Genomic DNA, 21077 nt, shown 5'->3' on the forward strand with positions numbered 1-21077 from the left:
ATTGTTTGCTTGACAGGAAAAGACTCCAGTCATAACTGGGATTACATGTTATACTGAATGTGCACAGGCTTCATTGCTGCTCGCAAAAGGAGAGCATGGGAACTTCAGTTTCAAAAAAAGCCAGTGCAAGATGACCAGAAGGAAATGGCCCATTACCTTCACTGAATTAATATTCAGATTCATTTCCCGTTTGCGGAAACCGTCAGGTGTGACACTGGTGTGTGCGCACCTCCATAAATGAGCAAAATGCACACTCAACCAGCCAGAACACCCTCATCAAACTCCCCAGGCACAGTGCTAACACATAGATCCTTTACATAGATCCTGATTTGGAAGCAACCCACCAAAACACGCAGAGGTTCAAATGTGTAACCCTTCGTTTCTACACAAGCCTTCTATTTTATTTCTATTTTATTGACAATATTTTAGAAGCACAACTTTCACCCCAGTTCAACACTAAATAAAGACAACTAAGCATCCAAACTTCATCTTGTTCTAAGAGCTAGCAGAAATAACCTGCTGGAAAGAGAAATAGGAAGAAGCAAACACTGTACTTTGTTACTCAAATACTACTGTAATATCATGGAACTTGCAAATATTTAAATAAACAAACAAATGCAAATTTTCAGAAAAACTTGCCTGGGCCTATCTTTGTGACTTTGGCTCTGAAATACTCAAATCTTTCATGAATTACAGATAATTTTACCTGTCAAAGAAAAAACTGAAACTTGTTCAGTATTCAGGGGCAGGGAAAAGTAATTTTGCCTTGGTTTTTGGAGTGATATATCCACAACAACTTCGTTAAACTTGTTTGAGAATTCAACCATGCAACACATGCATCATTACTTTTCTCCATAGCTTATTTCTCTTACCAACAGACACTGTTAAAAATGAAAATTCATAGCAATCCTCAGAGAACAAAAATGCTCATGTTTGCACTAGTGCTTCCAGTAGTTTGTAACTCAATGATCTTAGAGAAGAACAAAATTCAATTAAACAGCATCTCCCTGTTTTAGATGGTGCATCTCCCAGCATTTGTATTCTGTGTAACATTCCCTGCCAATTCATGCATCATGGAATAGATCTCAACAGAATAAGTTACATATGAAATTTCTGGGAAATTAGACATAATTTGTATTTTGAAGGAACTGACATGCTGAAAACAAAGTTGGTGCAAGGACAAATGCACACTAATTCCAAAAAGTAGAGTGTATATTAAAAGGACGTCTTAAATACACCATTTATCTTAAAAAAAACCAAACAAAACAAAATAAAAACAACAACAAAAAAAACAACCCCAAAACAAAAACCAAAAACCCTTTGATAGAAACAGCTCTCAGATGAGGACAAAGACAGCAATGTTTCCAGACTCTCTGATTCTGCTCCACTAATTTTGGATGGCTGTCAAATTTGTGCTATCTTCAGTTCTAAGACTGAGGACTAGCTAATTATGATAAGTCATTTAGGTTATTAATCAGGGCTCCAGAGAGCCAGTGGAATGCATTCAAAGAACAGATTGTTCAAACTTACAGCAAAGGTATTTTGTGATTATTGGCAACAAAATTAAGATTAGGTTACTAGTATGTCATCACAGAGGCCACACATCAAACCCTCAAAATCTACAGACAGGGCAGTGGAGACAGAAGATGCAGACAGATTAGTTTTGACCTTGGATTAACAAATGAGTTGAAAACAAAGCAGGAATCTCTCTAAGTCTATAAAAGTGTCTTACACCTTACCTTCCCACATCCAGTAAATCTTAGAGTCCCTCCTGCTCCATGCTTGCTCCGTGTTCCTTGTAGAGTGCTGCCTCTCCAAGGGACAGTCCTCTGGCACTGCTGGTGTGCCAGCTGATTCCTTGCTGTGGGTTGGTTTGAGTCTGCAAGCAGCTCCTTCAAAGAGCATGCCCACCATGCAACTGGCCACTGAGGTACTACTACTTTCATATGAAGATGCTACACACTTCACAGGTTTTGTTAGCAGAATTCCCTGCGCATCTGGCTGTGAAGCTCAACCCCCTTGCTCTGTTCACCTCCCCAGTGCCCATTACTCAAATGTCCATACCCACTGCTGAACCTTTCCTCCTCCTCCAATGTTAAATGTTTTTTCTCCTTGGGCACTTCCTTACCTATCCAAAACCAGCCTCTTTTCTTGGCACAGTATTTCTCATTTTGGAGAAGCATCATCCAAAGCTTTATCACGCCCAGCTTTATTGGGATGATGGGTGACAGCAGCACAGTGTTGGAAGGCATAAAGGCTGCTGTGAAACAGTGGCTTTGTACAGATAACTAGCAAAGGCATGGCTTCAAATATCTTTGTAAATGCCTAGGATCCCATATGGCCTTCATTTTCCCTCATCCAACTTATTTCATTCTACCTCAACCCATTAAGATCCCACCAACTGAAGCCCACAGCACTCCCTGTCTTTCTGTAATGCATTAGAAGTGTTATTTAATAGTCAGGAATCAGCTGAAAAAGCACCTATTACCAGAAATTGGCTGTTAGACCTTCATAGGCACAGTCAGAAACTGCTCCCCCAAAATGTTAAACCATTCACTAGACCTTCTGGTTTGTCCTGTGACATTAGAATTTTGTGTTCTTTCCATGTGCACCAACAGCAAAATATCTTCAGAAGTACAGGCTCAACAACTGTTGCTGGATAACAGATGGGAGCTGCTGGCAGAAAACATCCTCTGCTTCTGTGCAGGACAGCCCAAGCAGCACTTCTGGAATATCTGCAGAGATCTCTTTCACTATCTATCTTTTCTAATGGCTACTGATACATTTGATCTACAGCACCAAATGGGATAACCTGTACAGATGTGACATCATCTGTCTTAGGAGGTGACTATGGGCTGAAGATCTTTAACATGCAGAGCTTTTCCTATTCATTCCTCAATTATTTGTTGAATATTTGTTGAATATCTATTGTTTATCAGAACAGCGTCACGCTCAATTGTGTCTTCTCTCTATCTGTGGCTGCCCTACTGCACCAGATACTTTCCAGTATGTTTTCATTACCTTCTTGGGGAAAATTCATAAGGTCTCACAGAAACTGAGTAAAAAACTGAACACTTAGGAACAAAAGCTACATCTTGACTGCATATTTAAGAGAATATGCCCTAGAAACTGAAATATTGGTGATTTTGCTCATATTTAAAGCTCAGATGGTGTATTGAAAGCACTCGTGAATAGCACATCCCAAATACTCCACCTTCATACATAATTGAAACACCCCAGGGTACAATTCTCAAATGAAATAGATGGCATTTGGAAGCAAAAAAAAAGGCAGAGATAGTAACAAACAGAAGGAAGATTTTGAAATATATTGTGCAAAACATTTCACAAAGGGCAGATCCTAAGCAACCACAAAACAGAAGCCGTGTTTTTAGATGACAGTTATAGAAGCAAGATAGCAAAGTAAAGTAGTGATTTTTCAATCCTCAATAGCTATTGAAAAAATAGATCTATTTCTACAGGCTTCACAGCCCACCCACAACTGTGCATTCCTAGCACACTTTCTAGATCCCACCTCAATTGGTCTTCCCCTCTCATCCTAAACCTCACCTTTAACTGTTGTCATTACTAACACTGCTGGGAGATTCTCCTCTCCAGTTCCATCCTAAATCTGCTGCAGTTCATACTCTCTCCTTCTTTAATGATCTCTTCCCAGACAGCTCTTTTCTAGCAGATATTGTTACCTGTGGTGGTGCTCTTACAGAGCCCAGATATTTTCAATTGTTCTAGCCTCTCTTCACTTCCTGCTACTCTAAAGGCTATTTTCTAAAGGGTATGCAAGAACATACAGTTTTCCCAACCTGTTCCCAGCTAGTTCCTGGTGTTCCTTAGAAAGCTCTGTACTTGATCCCCTTCCTTTTCCCCTCTGCATTCTATTTAGAATTATTTCAATCTGCTTCAGCACTCACAGATGCAGCTAACATCTCTGTGCTGTGGAGTGAGAAATATCTGTTCTGCTTGCACATATTCTTCAAAAGTTTCTAAAAAGATCTTTGTGAGACTGGCAAAACGATGCTGGTAGAGTTGACAATGCAAGTCCAATGTGGCTTAGAGTTCTTTGCTCTTCTTTCCTTGATTTCTTGTTATTTTTTTGTCACTGAAGGCACAACATCTTACCTGCAGGGCAGATTGACAACCCACGGGTCAACAACTCACGGATCAACAAACGCAGACTTTGCTCTGCACGGTCTCCCAGGCAGCCACATCTAGATTCATTTTTTCTAACAGCTCCATTTAAATAATTTCCTATTATTTCAAATACCTAAGAACTGCTTGGCTTTCCTCCCAATTACTGCAATCATCCTTCTTTACTTTGGCCTTGCTGAAATGTATCTTGACGTCCAGACAGTGCTTCACCGCTCAGATCACTTGCCTAACCCTTTGCTTTAGCCACATCAGCCTTCTGCCAGTTCCCTCTTCTTTGCAGCATCAAAAGGAAATGGGGCTGGAAAATGGAGACGGACCTTTGTGGTCTAAGCTTCCCCATTGATCTCTTCCTATACCATGTCAGTATAGTGATTCCTGCTCGCACTTGCCCTGTGAAGCCAAACATCCACCAACCAATGTCACACAAGCCCACATTTGCCTCTTTCCACGCTGCCTTTCTCCTGCCTGGTTGGAAATCACCACCATCTCAGCGGAGCTCTTCACTTTTGCCCTTCAAAACCTTTCCTAGAAAGGATACAATCCTCACAAGGCAATTGATAATCAATGTATTGGTCCTGCTTCTTCTTAATGTTACCTCTCCAGGCTCCCTCTGTGTAACTGGCAGCCCAGCTCAAGTCCATGACTGAGGCTTCACTCTGGTGCCACACAATTGCACAACATTGGCTCAGTTTTCCTATGAAAATTACAGTTGAGCTGTGAGAAGGTGTGTAAGGGAGGAAGTGTAAGTGAGAAGTGATGCAAGGCAAGAGCAGCATAAACTATCAGAAGTGCTGTAACTGTTGAGGGGATAAGGCACAGCAGCTCAAGGAGGAAAATACATTAAAAGGGCGTAAAATCTTAAGACAAAAGCAAGTGATGACAAATCAGTGACATCAAGGACCCAGCCATTTCCAAGGAGGAACCACAAGGCTGATGACTGCCCAGCCCATGCAGGCTCACCAGCAGTAGGGTGTATACTGGCACCTAGCAGTGTTAGTCACAGATCTCTGCCACGTGCACTAGCCAAGAAACACTGCTGCACTCAGCCTGCTTCCAGAATTCTCTGGGCAGCCAAAATATGTCTGAACTAAAGAGATTTGCTGCAGGAAGCTTAGGCTTCTTGCACTTAGATCCTAAACTTTCTAGGGCAGGGATTTTTTTTTAGTTCTGCTTATTGCACCCAGCACAAAGGGATGGAATCCATGAGGAGCATTAGATCCCAGCAAACCTATTAAGTGCACAAAACAGAAGGCTCTGGTGCTTTTAGTCTCCTTCCCCAAGCAAAGTTGCACTGAGAACAGCTGCAGAAGGGACACAACTATACAGGTAGTTTTATTGTCATAAACTCCAAGCAGCTCAGATAGGAACTAAAAATAACTTTCATTCACACTTTAAAATAAACACTAAGACTGTATGTAAACTGTGAGAGATGATTTGCATTAGATCACACTTAGGTTTGGTTTCCTATTCATTTAGAAACATGGTAAGATTGTAAAGTCCATAAAAATGAATAGCACTGGCCCATCACATATCTGCAAAAATACCTTTCCAGTTAACACTGGTGAACAAGAGGATAATTGACTTTTAACTGAGATCTGGGATTCTCAGATGCTGACATTACAGAACCACATGCATTAAAAAGCCAGAGCTGGGTGAGAGCCAGAAGAGGAAAGTAGATAGGATTTTCCAGTCACCAGTGGCTGACCAAGGAAGGTGATCAGATTTCCTGGGATCCCCTCACAGACAAAGCCTGACCTTGAGAACCTCCTCAAAGCAGCTGCTACATCTGTGTCTTCCAGATGCAACTGTTCTAGCAATAGAGGAATTATCAGGGCCCTGTTTAAAGAAATGCAAGGGCTCAGACTAATCTCTAAACAGAACTTAAATAGGCTGAAACACCAACATTTCAGAGCAGCTTATTAAACAAGTGCACAGACAGCAAACTCTCCTGCAGCTCTGACCTTGAAAACAAAACTGACTCCAGGTTTATTTACCCCTCCCTTTCCCATTGACTGAATGCACTTATGTGGTGCGTTGTGAAATTATAAATTCTTTGGGGCACAATCTCAGTTTCTCTAAATTCTAGAAGTTCTTACTCTGTAAAATCAATAGGGTTATGAAGTATTCAAGCTGGCTGTAGCTACCCTGTCTGACATGAACTACAGCATATACTATACAAGCATTGTGTTTACATTGTTTGGGGTTTGTTTTTTTTTTTTTTGCTGCCACTGAGAGCTCTGCCACTGATCTGTGGAGAAACCTCAGACATCTCCCTTCACTGAGACTGCTGCTCTTTGGGGAGAGAGCCCCTTCTCACCCCTCTCAGGCAGGGGCTACCCCGATCCAGGTTTAACTCTTTAAACATGGCTGTCATGCAAATCACTGTTTCTTCAGGACCATGGAAAGACTCAAGATGCAGAGACTCAGTACTTCCCCTGACTCTGTTCTGACTCATCACTTCATGGGAAGCAGTGGAAGGTGGAAACTCAAAGTCAGTCCCAGCACAAGGACCTAAAGGACTTCATAAATCTGAATAACATATTTCAAAGGGATGTTAGCGAAAATGAAATGCATTATTGCAAGAATTTTCTGCCAGGGAATAAAAGCAAGTGCAGAGCCCATATATTCAGGGGCAGGGAGGGGTTGTGGGAAGGGAAAAGTCTCCAGTATAGCCTCAGAAAATAAAATTCATCTCAGTGAATAGGAAAGGATATACACATCCATAAACTAATTTCTTCCTCACCATGATACCAGCTTTTAATGCAAATAATAATGTTGATGAGTTAATTCCATTACTGCCTATCAGAGTGATTAATATTGCCTGACTGTCCCTTTGCAGGGCTCTCTACCATCTACGTTCTGTCTTTCATCTTGTTAATTGATGGCTCTTTGGGTCAGGGACTGTCTGAGGGTTATATTTGGGCTATGGTCTGTGCTCCAGGATGAGGCACTATGGGAATACCTTGTTCTGCCAGCTCTCCATGTGCTGGGGTTCACCAGCAACCTGTGCTTCCTTCTCCTGAAAAATGATCAGAAAACCTTCTTGTGCAGGAGGAGCTCTGCAAGGACTAGGTGTCACTTGGTAACAATTACTCATAAGCATGCTCATTCCTTTTGAGCCACACAAGAATGCAAAGAGAGAGCATGATATGTCCCACCAGGAGAAAATAACTAGCCCTGGTAAGGCATTTGGGAATTTTCTTCATCATTTTTTTGATGAGCAATATTGCTATATCTAAAATGAGAAATAGTCCTACCAATCATATTTATGAACCATTTTTATAATCAAGTGTTCCAGATTTTCAGAGAAAAAGAAAGAAATAAGAACTTACAAAAAAAAACTGACACAGCTGGAGTTTTGATTTAAATCGTATGACTTACTATTTAAATATACTCCAAGAAAATACTGTAAGAAAGACTTCTAAGCTACTTCAATAATTTAAACTGCAATCAAGAGATTAAAATATTGCTTTTAAAAGTGTCTCAGTGGTAAGTAGGGAAATAGAAGTGCTAAGTAGTATGTAGGGAAATAGATTAGAAAGACACAAGAAAAGCAAAGAGAAGATGGAGCAGAGAGGCACACCTGAAGTCCTTCAAGCTGTGTTTGTTGTTCCCCTGAATTAGAGAGAAAGAAATGAGAAGGCCCAAGCCCCCTCCCACAGCAGCTGCTGTCACCTCGACGTGCAGAGTCAAGGGCAGATGAAAAAGGCAACAGTATCAGGGCAGTTTTGCCATCTACTTTGCCAAAGTCAGCTCTCCTGGAGCCCTTCTGAGCCCTCTGAGAGGTTTTGTTCGTGTTCCCAACTGCGGCAGACATATATTTACATTGTTTGAATAATGTGTCCTTCCTGCATGTTCCCACTTGGCCAGCTGACCGTGAAGAGATGCTCAGCCAACAAAGCTATTCACTGCAACAAGACGCCCTGCCTGCGATTTTCTGAAGCAGAGATATAATCTGAAATTGTGCATCCATCTTAAAACAATTAACTGTCAGGGTGCAATCAAGTTATCTGGAGTACAGATGACAGAAAAGTAGTCTAATATTAATACATTATTTATATTGTGAATACATAAGCCTATGCACCTTCTTATGTCCGCAAGCAGCACTTGAGCTTTATGCCATTTCTGTTCCATGATCGGCTTGTTGGGCTAGATTTTTAACCAAACACCATTTCCTTAAAAAAGTAAATGATGAACCATCAAAAAGAAGTGTTTACTCATATCCAAAAATCTGATTCAAAGTTTTGTTCACAAGAGCAAGCAGGAACAGGAATTTGAGGAGACAAACAGCTGAAACTCCGAATATTAACAACTGACCTGCGAGCTGCCAACCAGAGTTCACACAGTAACTCAGCATGTGGCATATCAATTTTTCATTAGGAAAACTCAACCAATCTTTTTCATTGTAGGAAAAGCAGAACACTGGGAAAACTAAGATGTCTCCTCATATGCAATTTTTTCTTTAACACCGGGCTTAATTCAGGATTGGGGGACATTGTTTTTGGCCAGGAACATCACAGACCTCTTGAGGTTCCTTCTGTCCTTGAAAACCAGTCATTTTAAGGTCCCTCCTCTCTTTTGTCTGGGCCTACCTTTTTACAGATACATATTATTCAGATTTTTGAAATTGAATTATCCTGATTTATGATGTGTTGATAGTCCTATTTTATCTTGAACAAAAGGACCTCAATGTCATCATGTGGAAGCAGTGAGGGAGGGAATTCACCCAGACAGTATTACAGAATATGCATATTTTGAAGTTTTTTCCAACAGTTGGCAGGTGATAGCCAAGTCAGTCCTTAACTCTCAGACAACAAGTCCTTTCTTCATGATGGCAGCTTCACAAGGGATGGAAGGAAAGGTGTGTACATGAAGGAGAAAACATTGGATTTATTTCTGGTTTAGATCAATTTTCTCCCCTTGTTTAACACAGGAAAAAAAAATCAAAACCTCTGTTTCAATACTCTAGATACACCAAATAGCCACCAAAAAAAGTGCTTTAGATTCTGCAAAAAGGCTTGTAAGTGTGAGACATAAATAAACATAAATGAACATGATTTCAGTCATATCTTAATTGAAGTTGCCCATCCTCCCCAGATCAGGTTTTTTCATTTTAGCATGAAAGTATATTCTTTTTCACTGCTCCTTAAGGTCCCTTTCACCCAGTCATTTCAGCATGTTGATAATGACAGCCAAGTCAAGGAATGAAAACAGAAGGCAGCTGGTAAGATAATCCTGGACGTCATCCGGATGCAAGTGAAGCATGAGCATCTAATTCATTAAGGGAGTGGGAGGATTAGGGTGGTGCTGAGCATCTATTCTGTTTAATTTGACATTCCATTAATTTAGCCTCTCAGTGGACAGGACAGGAGGTGCAACATAATTATAGCTCAGAATCTGAAACCTCTGGCATGTCTGAAGACTTACTAGTTTTGTGGCAGTTGGCTGGGGGGAGTGTGGCAAGAGATGAGCAGACTTTGTGCTCGCTGTACCCACTTCAGTAATAAACTGCACGTAGGATTGGTGAAGTTCTCCTTGGAGATCAAAGACACTGCCTCTATATAGCAAATTACTTTCCAAGAGCTTTGAGAGCAGAAACTTCCAAGGATGCTTCACAAGGTGAGTCTAATTTGTACCAGACAAAATAGCTGTTTTAAAACCTAGATGGAAGAGGTAGGATCCTAAATTTCTTCTCAGAGTGAACAGCATTGCTGAAAACACAAACCCGTGTTCCCAGTGAGCCTCTTTTCCTGCACAGTGACTCAAACAGTCATAATGATTCACCAGCCAAATCCTGCTGAACCAATGTCCAACTGCAGCAAATCCACAGGCCCTGTTCTGACATGTATTCTGTCTTAGCAAGCAGTGTGCACATCCTACCTCTGTACCACCACTCTGGAATATGTAGGACGCAACGTTTTCACAGGAGCTCTTGGGAGAAAGAAATATCGGAAAACATCTGCCCCCTCACTTCTAAGCATCAAAATAAATGACCATATTTTTCAAGGGCTCTCAAAATACATCAGCTATTGGGGAATCTAAGAATTTGAGAAGATGTTCCCAATGCCTTTCAACAATATAAACAAACCCTTTAACATGTCTCTCACTCCAGCTGACATCTCACCTTGAAGTCACATCAGATTTTATTTCTTTGATTGAGAGGTAGATGTGTGAAAATATGTGTAATAGGGGCCCCCACTAATATGTTTCTCACAGGAAAATTGACATCTTGGAACCATATTGATTTAGTCTATTGGACACCACTGGCTATCACAGGTGCAGTGTTATTGTTATAGAGAAAAATCTGACTCATTCAAAATTACATAAGTCACAGTACCTAGACATTTAGATAAACTTAGGATACACAAACAGACAGACCTTTTAACTGCATTTCAATGTAATTAGCTGAGGGCTGGCAGCCAGATGGACAGTATTAGAGACAGAAACTCTCACTTAAATCATACAGCAAACAAAGCATCAGGAACTTGTCATCATTGTCTGTCACATCTCATATCCACAGGAGTCAGAGGCCTCCTGCATTCAGACTGCAGCCCCCAGCCAGGTAACCAAGAGAAGTGACTGTTACCTTTGGTCCTGCAATACATTTAAGGACCTGCTGGAACTGAATGAAGACATTTGAAGAGGCAAAACCCACCTGGCAGATGAAACCAGTGGATGAGCACTGCCGAACCCAAAGACTGAATTTCCTCTTTTTCCTCTTGCGCAGCTCCCTCTCTGTACAGGTCGCAATGAAAACAGGATCCTCATCTATCAGGGGCTCATGTAGTACCTGCAAGTGGCAAGAAAAGAGGCAGGGGAAGAAATGGAAGAATACATGATTGCTAAAAAAAAGGTGCTTTAATTGCTTTCAAGGAAATACAACCCTCGCACTGTGCTTGTGTGCATCACCCCAAACAAAGAATCAAACCCATTTTTGTTTGATGCTACCATCCAACAAAGACCAAAGCCTAGCCAAGCACACCCCATTATGGATGACTGCTCTACATGCAATTTGCAAATATTGCAAGGCACAGCTCTCACGTCTTACTATCTGCTACAGTTCAACATCCCTCCAAATTGATGCAGGGGATGGGGCAGGTAGAGTGGATTTTTAGCAGCATTCTTCTCCATGCTTCTTCATAAGTTTCATATTGTTTGGCAAAATGTCTTCTACCCAAAGATCCCCTACAATTTGTTGTAAAGTCCATTCCTTAGTTATATCAAAGGAAAACACATAATAAAGAGAGAGAGAAGTTAAGGGAGAAAAATATGCTTTCTGCTGCCACTTGAGGAGGTGGTGAAGAGACAGAAAATACTTTTCCTAGCAGCAGCAGCTTTAGGGAAGTCTCTCTTGCCTCAGGAGCTGAAAAAATTGACGGAAGGAGGCAAGGATAAACTACCGGAGGCAGGAGTAGAAAAAGATAAGACAGACTGGAGCAAGTAATGAAGACCTGTGAAAATGAAGCATTTTCTGCATTCTGCATTCAGATGATGTAAGTGGTTCCCTGTTTCTTAAAACTGTTTTGTTACACTTCTCTCCATTAATTTAGCAGCAAAACTGAAGTGTGATACTGCTAGGTATCACACTGTGGAAGGCACCTATAGAAAAGTACTAGTAGCTCCCCACAGCTCACAGGCAGCAGTGCATAACACACACACACACCTGAGCACACAATGTGCAAGTTCTTTAGCAAGCCTCTTGTGGAAGTACAAAGACTGGCAAACTGTTGAAAAGTCTCAGCTGATGAATGCTGGCCAAATTCAGACACGTACATCTAAATCAGAGCAAGTCACTGCAGGCTCCCCTCCTTGTACATGCGGGGAAAGCAGTCCCAGCAGGCCATAATTCATACCCTTGTAAAGATGTGCAAAATAGTCAGATGGGTTATAATTTAAAGGAGTCTGTTCTTTTCCAGTGACCATCCCTCCAGGAGACAGGCTCAGATACAGGCATGCAGAGGCTCTTACCCTCAGACAAAGCCTTTCCACATCTGTATGTGTGCTACTTTTGTGCACATCTGCACAGTCAGTGGCGGAAATGAGAACAAAGCCACACTAAACCTAGTAGTGACACATGTAGGAGAGATGTGGTGGGTGAGCAGTGAAGCACCAGAGATGAGCAGCTGCTGGCCTCCTGAACACAAGATGTTTGCTGAACATCATTCTGTCAGCCCAAAATAGGCACCCGTGGCCTCCCCACACAGTGATGGCGGCACACCGTCATTCATACACACTCCATTTCTTAATGACTCATGAAACATTCACAGGACCATCTGAAAGCACTCTTGCAAAATGTTCAAATTATACACCACAATGCAGATGAGAGCAAGGAGAGCTGCACACAAAGCTATTTGGTCTTGCAGCTGCAGCTGCCTTGCTTCCCCTCTGAAGCCAAATCTTCCTCTCTCAAGGTCCACACAGAACACAACCCTCCCTATCTAAAGGCCATCTGGGGCATTTCCCACTTCTGCCTCAGAGGATTCTGAACAGCATTTTGCAAAAATTAAACTTGCCCTCATTGGCTTTTGCCTTTCTGCTTCTCAAGAGCAGAGGGGAGGAGCACATCCTTGGGACAGGGTTGGATACATGCTCAAGAATTTCTCAGCTTCTGGAAAGGCTCTCTTACCTGCTAGATCCCATTGAGTGGTGTGGTTCCACTGTTATAATCTCCCCTGCTGTAGGATGGAGAGCAGCAGAAAGAAAAGGCTGTATAAGCATCACCTTAGGATATCTTCTACCCTCTGCCATTAGCTTCCTTCCCTCTGCACCACAGCATCAACTCTCCTCACAGCAGCTCTACTGCACCCTGTTTACCCTTCACACTCTTTCTGCCTTCTATGACACAGTAAGGCCTGTCAGCCTTACATCTAGAAAGCAAATCTGAATATTTAACACCTCTCTCCATCTTCCTTCTCTTCCTGCCCATGCTCAGCCCTGCCTTCCCTCCTTTGTTCCTCTGTACTGAATTTAAGTAATTTCTCTGTAAGTTCCAACTCAACTTTTGTGAAGAGGGAATAAAGAGGTGAACAGACTAGGGAAAGATCTGCTGTCGCTGCAAAGACAAAATGTGGACAGGCAAGGAAAATGAACTGAAAACCCTGGAACTTCCTTCAGAGAGTGGGGGACTGTCGTAATACGACACGAAAAAACGACACGGACACTGCTGCTCTCCAGGTGAACAAAAAAGAGGGCCCTTTATTTTCTGACTCCAACATTTATAGTTTTCCAAAAGTGACAGTGGATTGGAGGGTGACAGTGCCACCTCTCCAATGACACTGGACAGACCAAGAGTCCATCAATTCTCTCCTCCTCCATGAAAGAATGCAAAACATAAGTTGTTTACAGAACTGTGTGAGAAAGTTTGTTACAAGAATGCAAACATCAGAAGGCTTAGCAAAGTCTTAGAAAATCAGGGTGACAGGGGACAAGGGGTTTTCACCCCTCCACACGCAACCACTGCAAAGAACTTTGCAAGCAAGGCACTCTATGGGCTGTGCCTGCCCCTGGCACTGACATGGTGTTTTTAGGACAAAGTTAGCCCTGTTACTACTGGCCCATCCTATTAGTTTGTTCACCCTCCTGTATTCTCAGCCTCCCTGCTTTTCCTGTAATCTCAAATCCAACTATTTGCCAAATCCCCACACAAAAAGTTATATTTGCTCCCTCTCTATTCCCCATTCTTGCTGTTGATGCAAAACACACTTTTACAGGAGTGAGCTTACTGCCCTTATGGCATATTCTTTCCTGCTTCTCATCTTCCTTGATAAAAATCTACTTTCAGGCTTAATTACTCCTACACGTATTCCTGGCCGCCTCTTCACCATCTTTTTCTCACTCCCTAAGTGCCTCCCTCTTCCTATTCTGACTTCCTATGATGCAAGATAGTTTGTGGATTTCTTCAGAGAAATCATCCCCATTCTCTTCTCTCAAATTCCCAGTTCTGTTCAGATCTCAGAAGCTCTTCATCTAGTTGCTTTGCTCCCCCACTGGTATCCCTTTCCTTTCTCCTTTCCTCTCCCTTCTTTATAGTAATCCTTATCCCTGATAGATCTACCTGCCAAACCTTCACTCTTTGTTTCCCCCCCAATATGTATTTGCACTCCAAGTGTTGCAAAGGCAAGACTCCAAGATGGGACTTCATCAATTGCTCAGTCTCACAGAACAAAACAGCCACTGTCAGGAGGTCCTTTCTTTCTTCTCCATTTTAGACCTTTTCCAATGTTCTTTCCACACCAAAATTCCACCCATCCTCTCTCACCACAGCCCAAACAGGCTTGTAGACAAAGCCCTGAATCACTAAATCTTTTGTACTTGGAACTCCTTGGCTCCATATACTTAGATAATACATCTATCTGGGAAACATCTCCCCCTGAGCTCCATGGCCATCCACAACACAGGCTGTCTCTTCAGCCTGTCTCCTGGAGAAGCTGCCTTAGCTTGCCTTGTCTCTGGCTTTTGGTGGGCACCATCCAATTGCAGAGGCCCTTGGTAACTGTGTCTGGATGCACAGTCAGTCATTCCTCCTGCAAGGGTAGCTCATGCTTCTGCCTTTCTGCTCCAAAGCTCCTCCTGTCTAACCTAAACTCTCTTGCTTGTGTCTGACATCTCTGCTTGTATATCTAGCTGCCAGTTCTGATTTCATTATGCTGCATTTGAGAGCATCTCCCTTCCCTTAAGAACCCCTCAGTATTTCCTTTTTTGGTCATTGCAGACATCCCTCTCCTCCTGCTGCAGATATCACTGGCTAGTGAATCTGAATGTCAGTCTCTACCTCCTACTTGCAAAATCTCCTCAGGCAGGCAATGCCTGCATTTTCCATGCTTTCTGAGTAAGAGCTCTAAAATGGCACTCACTTTAGAGTAACTACCCACCCAACCAGACAAGTTTACATCCAAACCCCTCAATCCTCCTGCAGCAGTTTTACTCAACATATGGCAATCTTCTACAGACTGCTGCTGGAAAGCCATTTTCCTAGTCCATCACACTGACCACATCACATTTCTTTATTTCTCTATCGTAGCTCTTCTCCAGTATATCAGATTCTTTCTCTTCTCATTTTTGAAGTCCCGCTTGGCCTATCTACATTTTACAGCTCCTCTCTGCCATCATTCAAAGGTTAACTCTGACCTCCAGTGGAGCCATGATTCCTCTGCCCATTTGTTCAGTCATCAATCAATCCTCTTAAAAAACAAAAAGTCAGTTCTTACAGCACTCCATTACCATTAGGTAATTTAAAAATAGCAATGAAGTTTCATCATTTTTCTGTTGCCAAACTCTCCCTAAAATCTGGCTCCATGAAAGGATCAACTGGCCAAGAGCTACAAGATATCTGAAATTTACCTAGCTACTCAATATTCTTATTGCTCCTCTGTCTGCCTTTCTCTTGCTCAACGTCTTATACTTGGCCAGCATTATCTGAATATTTGTGTATTTGTGTCACACTCACAGAAGCTCTAAGATAGAATGATTCACATTTGAGACCAGCACCCTCAACTCCTAAAGAATCATTTTGAGAGCAGGAAATCTGAAATATAGTGGTACAGCACAAGCAAGGTCTTATAATTAGGAAATACCCAACATCAAATGAACACTTATGCATGAGGACAGAAAAGCAGGTTGACTAGCCTGTTTCTGCCCCTCTGTGTTTTCAAAGAGGCTGTCATCTGAAGCTGTGAGCAGGTTTGGAAGAGCTATGTTGAAACTGCTTAGCTGTACCCTATGATACCACCAAGAGTGAGGCACAAAGAAGCTGCCCAGTAATTGGCCAAAGTTGAGCACCGTGCCCTTGGAGCGAGAGGTTGGACTTACATCTCTCTTTTTTGCCAGGGGATTCAGTCCTGCTGGTGACTGTTCCCAGCTGATTTTTCACTGGGCAGATGCAAAATCTGAATGTTTGGTTCCAAAACATCAAAGAGAAGGTACTTTAGAGGGGGAAGGAAGCAGAGAGAACCTGGAGTTATGCTCCTGACCTCTCCCGTACCAGTCAGGGGCAGCCAGAGACAGCAATCCTGTCTAGCCACATCCTGCTGATGAGCATGTAAACACTCAGCAGGCACAGAAGGATATTTGAGCAGTGATGTTATTTTCCCTAACTCCTCTGGTTTCTGGAATTCAGTGTATATCCTTGGCAGGTGAGTACCCTTGAATTTGTTGCTCTATACCTCCCAAGTGCAGGCAGGGCATCCTCCCTGCCTTCAGGCTTGCAGACACTAGCACAGCTACAAAGCTAAGTAGCAAAGAAATAACACTGCTTACAAGAACAGACTCAAATCACCACCTCTTGTTGCTCAGGTAGAGGCAGTGTTTATTTATACAGATGATGCTGAGGAGGGGTAAGATGCAAAGAATATTCCTGTCTTTTTTTTTTTTCTTACCAATCTAGGTCAGAACACCATTTTTTTAACTTCAGAAACTACAGCTAGCACTGCTGATGCACAATTAAAATGTTCTGGGCTTTCAATTCCTTCATAAGCTGGAGAGTAATTATTTCCTTTTGTTTGCTGAGTATATTTAGCAAAATAATTATAATTCACTAGATTGTTTTCTTTGTTTTGGTATACTGGCATAGTTCTTTCTCCCTGTTTCCTTTCATAGCAACTGTGGTGTTATTTTTACAGGCACATTTGGGTGGGGGGAGGGGTCACAGACAAGAAAAAAAAAACCCTAAGTATTTTCTGACAGAAGTTCCACTTAAAGAATCTTTTCTAACTCTTGAAAAAGAAAAGAGCAAATCTATAAAAGAACTGTGAAGGCCGATGTTGTACTGCCTGCTGGATGCAGATTGTCCCTGCTCTGTCCATAGGGGTGAGTTAAACATGGCATCTTCCTAATCTGTGTTCTGTGACTCCACACTCCAGAGGAAAAAGGTCAGTAACAACCCTACCCATAAGCCCAAACAGCTCTGCTGCATTCAACAGGAACTGTGATTTAGCTGTTTGATGCCACTTACAAGAAGGTAGTATAAAGCTTGTGGGTCAGCAACAAGCCACCCAGGTACCACAAATTTCATGTTTAAGATACAGATGTACCTTAAGCAACAAATCCATTCTGAACTTGGGATTTTAGGTATCACTGATCACAGCAACCTGGCCCCCCCTTTCCAACTGGCTTTCAGAGGCAGAACTTACAAAAGCCCATCTAAGTGGTTTTTTCCTCTCATCTTTCCATTTGTTTCTGTGCAACTAGCTTATTATTTTTAATTATTTCTGGTATTTCTCACTGGGCATTCCAGGTTTGACGTTCACTGCAGTCTGCATTCAAGACAATTTGCAGGGAGAGGTCTTTCCTGCTGTTTTGAGCAGATGGGGCCCTCATCTCTTGAGACAAGTAGTGTGCTGCCCTGACTGATGGCACCCAGGAGGATGTCATGCACAAGGCTCCTTTCAGGAGGAGGCCTGGAACATCCCCCAGAAGCCTACTGAGGTACACTAGGGTATTTTTAACAACAGATTCAAAACCTTATTCTTTCTCAAAGGGTTATTTTTGAAGCTGTATTTTAGTGCTTTTTGTTCCACTCAATATCAGTGAAACATGCTGCATAGAAATCACTGACGTAAACACTGACAAAGGAGCAGAGAAGTGGAGGAGGAAGGAAGAAAACTGGGCTGTCTCTACTTCTTTCCCCTTATTTTTTTAAAGTAGCATCTCCCTACCAAGCTCAGGATAATAATACATTTTGCTTGTAAAGACTTAGATGTTTTGCCACTGCAAACAGGGTGCTGTGATTTTGTCAATTCAGTTCTCAAGCCGTACTCGGGATGGGGAATGGGAGGAAGGATATACATGCAAATAAAATCTTATCCCTTAATGGATTTGCACTCACAGTGTGTGCCACAGCACACAATTATAAGCATTTGCATTAGACACAGTGATCAATTTCTGAAGCCTTTATCTTCTGCCCATTGAAGTCAGCAGCCATAAGGATTAGATTTCATATCTTTAAGGGAGATTGTCCCAACAATTCCATGTTTCTCACTGCCTGTTTTGTCTTAATGGAAACACGCCTTGCATAGCTTAGTGAGAACACTCTTACCTCCTCCCTTTTCTACCTTAACAGCTTTTTAGGCAGCTGTGCTCTCATGGGTTATATAGGTATGATTTTTATTGTCTATAAAATAAACTGTAATCACTCGCCATTTATTTTAGGCACACTTCAATGGATGTGCAGCATCTATGCCTTCATTAATTTGTGCAGTGGGCAAAAATGGGATGCTTCAGAAGGGAAGGAGGAAGAAAAAGAGGACTATGGACACAACACCCTTTCCAGATGCCTATGTGAAATATTTATATTCTGGAAATAGAGAATTGATTGAAAAGTTATATCAAGTAGTAACATACTTCATGCTTATTCCTTTTTTTTTCTGGATTTCCGAACATAACCAGTAGCAACAGCTTCAAAAGCAGATAATTTGCCTTGAACGAAGTTTAAACAGATTATGATGAATATTAAAAGATTTTCACCTGTCCCCCTTTTCAGTCATGAGAAAGCAGCAGTGTTACTGGACCATACAGCAAACACCTACTGCTAAGGTCAGGGACAGCCACCTTAGCAAATTCAACTCCTCCATCCAACTCAACCTGCTTCCCTCCAGCCCAGGTGCACCAGCTCTGCCCCCTCTACCCTTGCACAACCTGCAACCTCCCATCCTCAGGACAGCAAAATGTACTGGTGCCAACCTCACTGAAAAGTGTTCAGGCTTGTTTAGGTCACTAAAGCAAACACCTCCTGCTCAGAGGGCACCATTCCCACTGAAACCTGTTCGGCATCTGCACTGACAGACACTGATGAGCACTCACACAGGACAGTGCTGCTTTCTCTCTTGCTTCATGGAGGCACTGCAGCACAGCTTCACACTGGGCAGGCAGCTGTGCTGTGCACTTTCTGTCCCAGTGAGACAACCAGAGCACACAGGTCAGATGTTCCCTGCCAACAGCTTAACTCTTACCTGGGCTTGTGAAGGTCTGAAAGCAGAGTCAAAGCCATTCTGCAGAGAGTCCAGAAAAGGCTGGATTTTGTAGAGGCTATGCGTTGTCTGGCTCGAGCGGAAGGCCACAATGTGGAAGTACTTCAGAATCTTCTCAAACCTTGATTGTGTCATGATAAGTGCAATGCTCTTGTTGCTGTAGAAGCCACTGCTCCAGATGCTGAGAACAGATTCACAGTGGTGGATGCTGGTTGATATCATGTAGCCTAAGAAGGCCTTCATTTCTGTCAAGGTGACGTCAATCCAGGCATCGTCACTACCAAACCTCTCCTGGTATTTCTTTGCATACATGTTGGTTTGGACCACCATATTCTTTAGTACATTGTCAGGGACAAAGAGCTGAAAAAAGTCCATGGCACTGGCAGTCAGGGGCATTTTTCGTGTTGGACCTAGGATAAAAGAAGGAAAGATAGGCACACTCCTGATCACCACAAGGCAGGTCCAACACCAGAAATTAAAAGCATGAATAATTTTTCTCATGCAAATGATGGCATGTACCCATTGCCTGACAGACTTCACCAGGAAACTTCCACTCCTCCCCATATTCTTCCTCCTGTATGATACCATACACTCTGAAAAGTTTCTCCCTCTGCTCTGCCTGCTCATTACTTTGTAGCATGAGGGCCTATGAGACAAGCAGGCATTTTATTTATCCACTTACAGGTTATCTGCAACTTTTATCCTCAGCAGCTGTTTTGCACTCTTTCTGGATAGTCTTTTATTTGTCCATATGCATGTCAAAGCAGTGCCTTCCTTCAAACAGCCCAGAAGGGCAATGTGAGTCCTCCAGAGAGTGCCCTCATCCCAGATGACATAATTCCTACGCTCTATAACCTGATCCCACCTTTCCTCCTGCACCTCTAAATCCTGCCTAGTTCATTGTCATAATTCTGTGACTTTCATATCTTCTCCTGCTCCACGCAGAGTCACATAAAGGTCGATGTGGTTTTGAGTTTTGTGCCTCTGCCACCACATTGGAGTTTTATCCTGCACTCTGATATCCCCAAGAAAGCACATTACCAGAACAAGTCACAGCTACCATGTGGCTAGTGTCACTGTCCCATATAACAGGGAATATTTTTAGCACCATAATGCATGCAGTGGTCCTCTTCCTCCCATAATGTAACAAGCCTTGCAGTCCCATGCTGTGATTACTCTAGCAGTTCACTGATCTTGCTCCTTCTCTGCCAGTTTCAACTACTCCACAAGAGGAGGGTGATAAAAAGGAGGCTCTAAGGGCTGGCAGCACTGTATCAGTGTTACAAGGTCAGCCAGTCAGACACCAGATTACACTAAACTGAATTAGGAACATCAAACCCACAATACCAGGGATGCAGACACCAGTATTTACAGTCCTCTGTCCTCTAATCCCTCCCACAAACTAATCAAGCTCCATTCCAATAGTAGTAGTTTTCATGCTTGCACCTCGTAGTAGTGTTTTAGTTATCAGGTAAGGGCAGGGAGCATTCTCTATTCTGCAGAAGTAGTGAAAACCAATTCCCTGAGATGAGCAGCCTCTTCAAACCCAGCAGACAGCAGAGCACCTAAAAACAGCTCTACACCCCTGTGAAAAAGACAATGTCATGAGTATAACCCCAAGCCAAGAGCTGGATCCAAGAAATACTGCACCTTAGTCCAGCAGCCTTCAGCCCTGGGACTGTCTGAAATACTCTTCCTAATCAAAAGGAGAAGGCATACAGCTTCTCATTTAGAGTTCTGCTCAACAAGAGCAAGTCTTTCTTGCACTACAGGGCTGTCTGGATCTCCGCATCAGCTCTCCCAGCTGCATCAGAGCATGAGATTGACCATCACACAAGCTGGCTCTGCTAAGATCCACTAGCACCTTGCTCAGGTTGTATTCTCCAGCACCCTTGTATCTCAGTTCACATTCCTAGTTACAGCAACAACTACAGCTTGCAGAATTTTTCC

General features: G+C 42.5%; 1 protein-coding gene across 2 annotated transcripts in view; it reads right to left on the reverse strand.

Moving 5' to 3' along the window:
* PGBD5 (piggyBac transposable element derived 5) overlaps positions 1-21077 on the reverse strand; it is a 66381-nt gene that overhangs the window by 22747 nt on the left and 22557 nt on the right. For both annotated transcript variants that reach the window (XR_005256354.1, XM_038132232.1), the window contains exons 2-3: positions 19110-19537; positions 10820-10954 (exon numbers count right to left, since the gene is read on the reverse strand). Coding sequence is in view for 1 of the 2 variants with exons in the window: in XM_038132232.1 (XP_037988160.1) it covers positions 10820-10954; positions 19110-19537 (563 nt within the window). In the remaining variant the exon portion in view is untranslated. The remainder of the gene's footprint in view (positions 1-10819; positions 10955-19109; positions 19538-21077) is intronic.

This window comes from Motacilla alba, chromosome 3, assembly GCF_015832195.1.
Source record: "Motacilla alba alba isolate MOTALB_02 chromosome 3, Motacilla_alba_V1.0_pri, whole genome shotgun sequence".
NCBI classification, from domain to species: domain Eukaryota; kingdom Metazoa; phylum Chordata; class Aves; order Passeriformes; family Motacillidae; genus Motacilla; species Motacilla alba.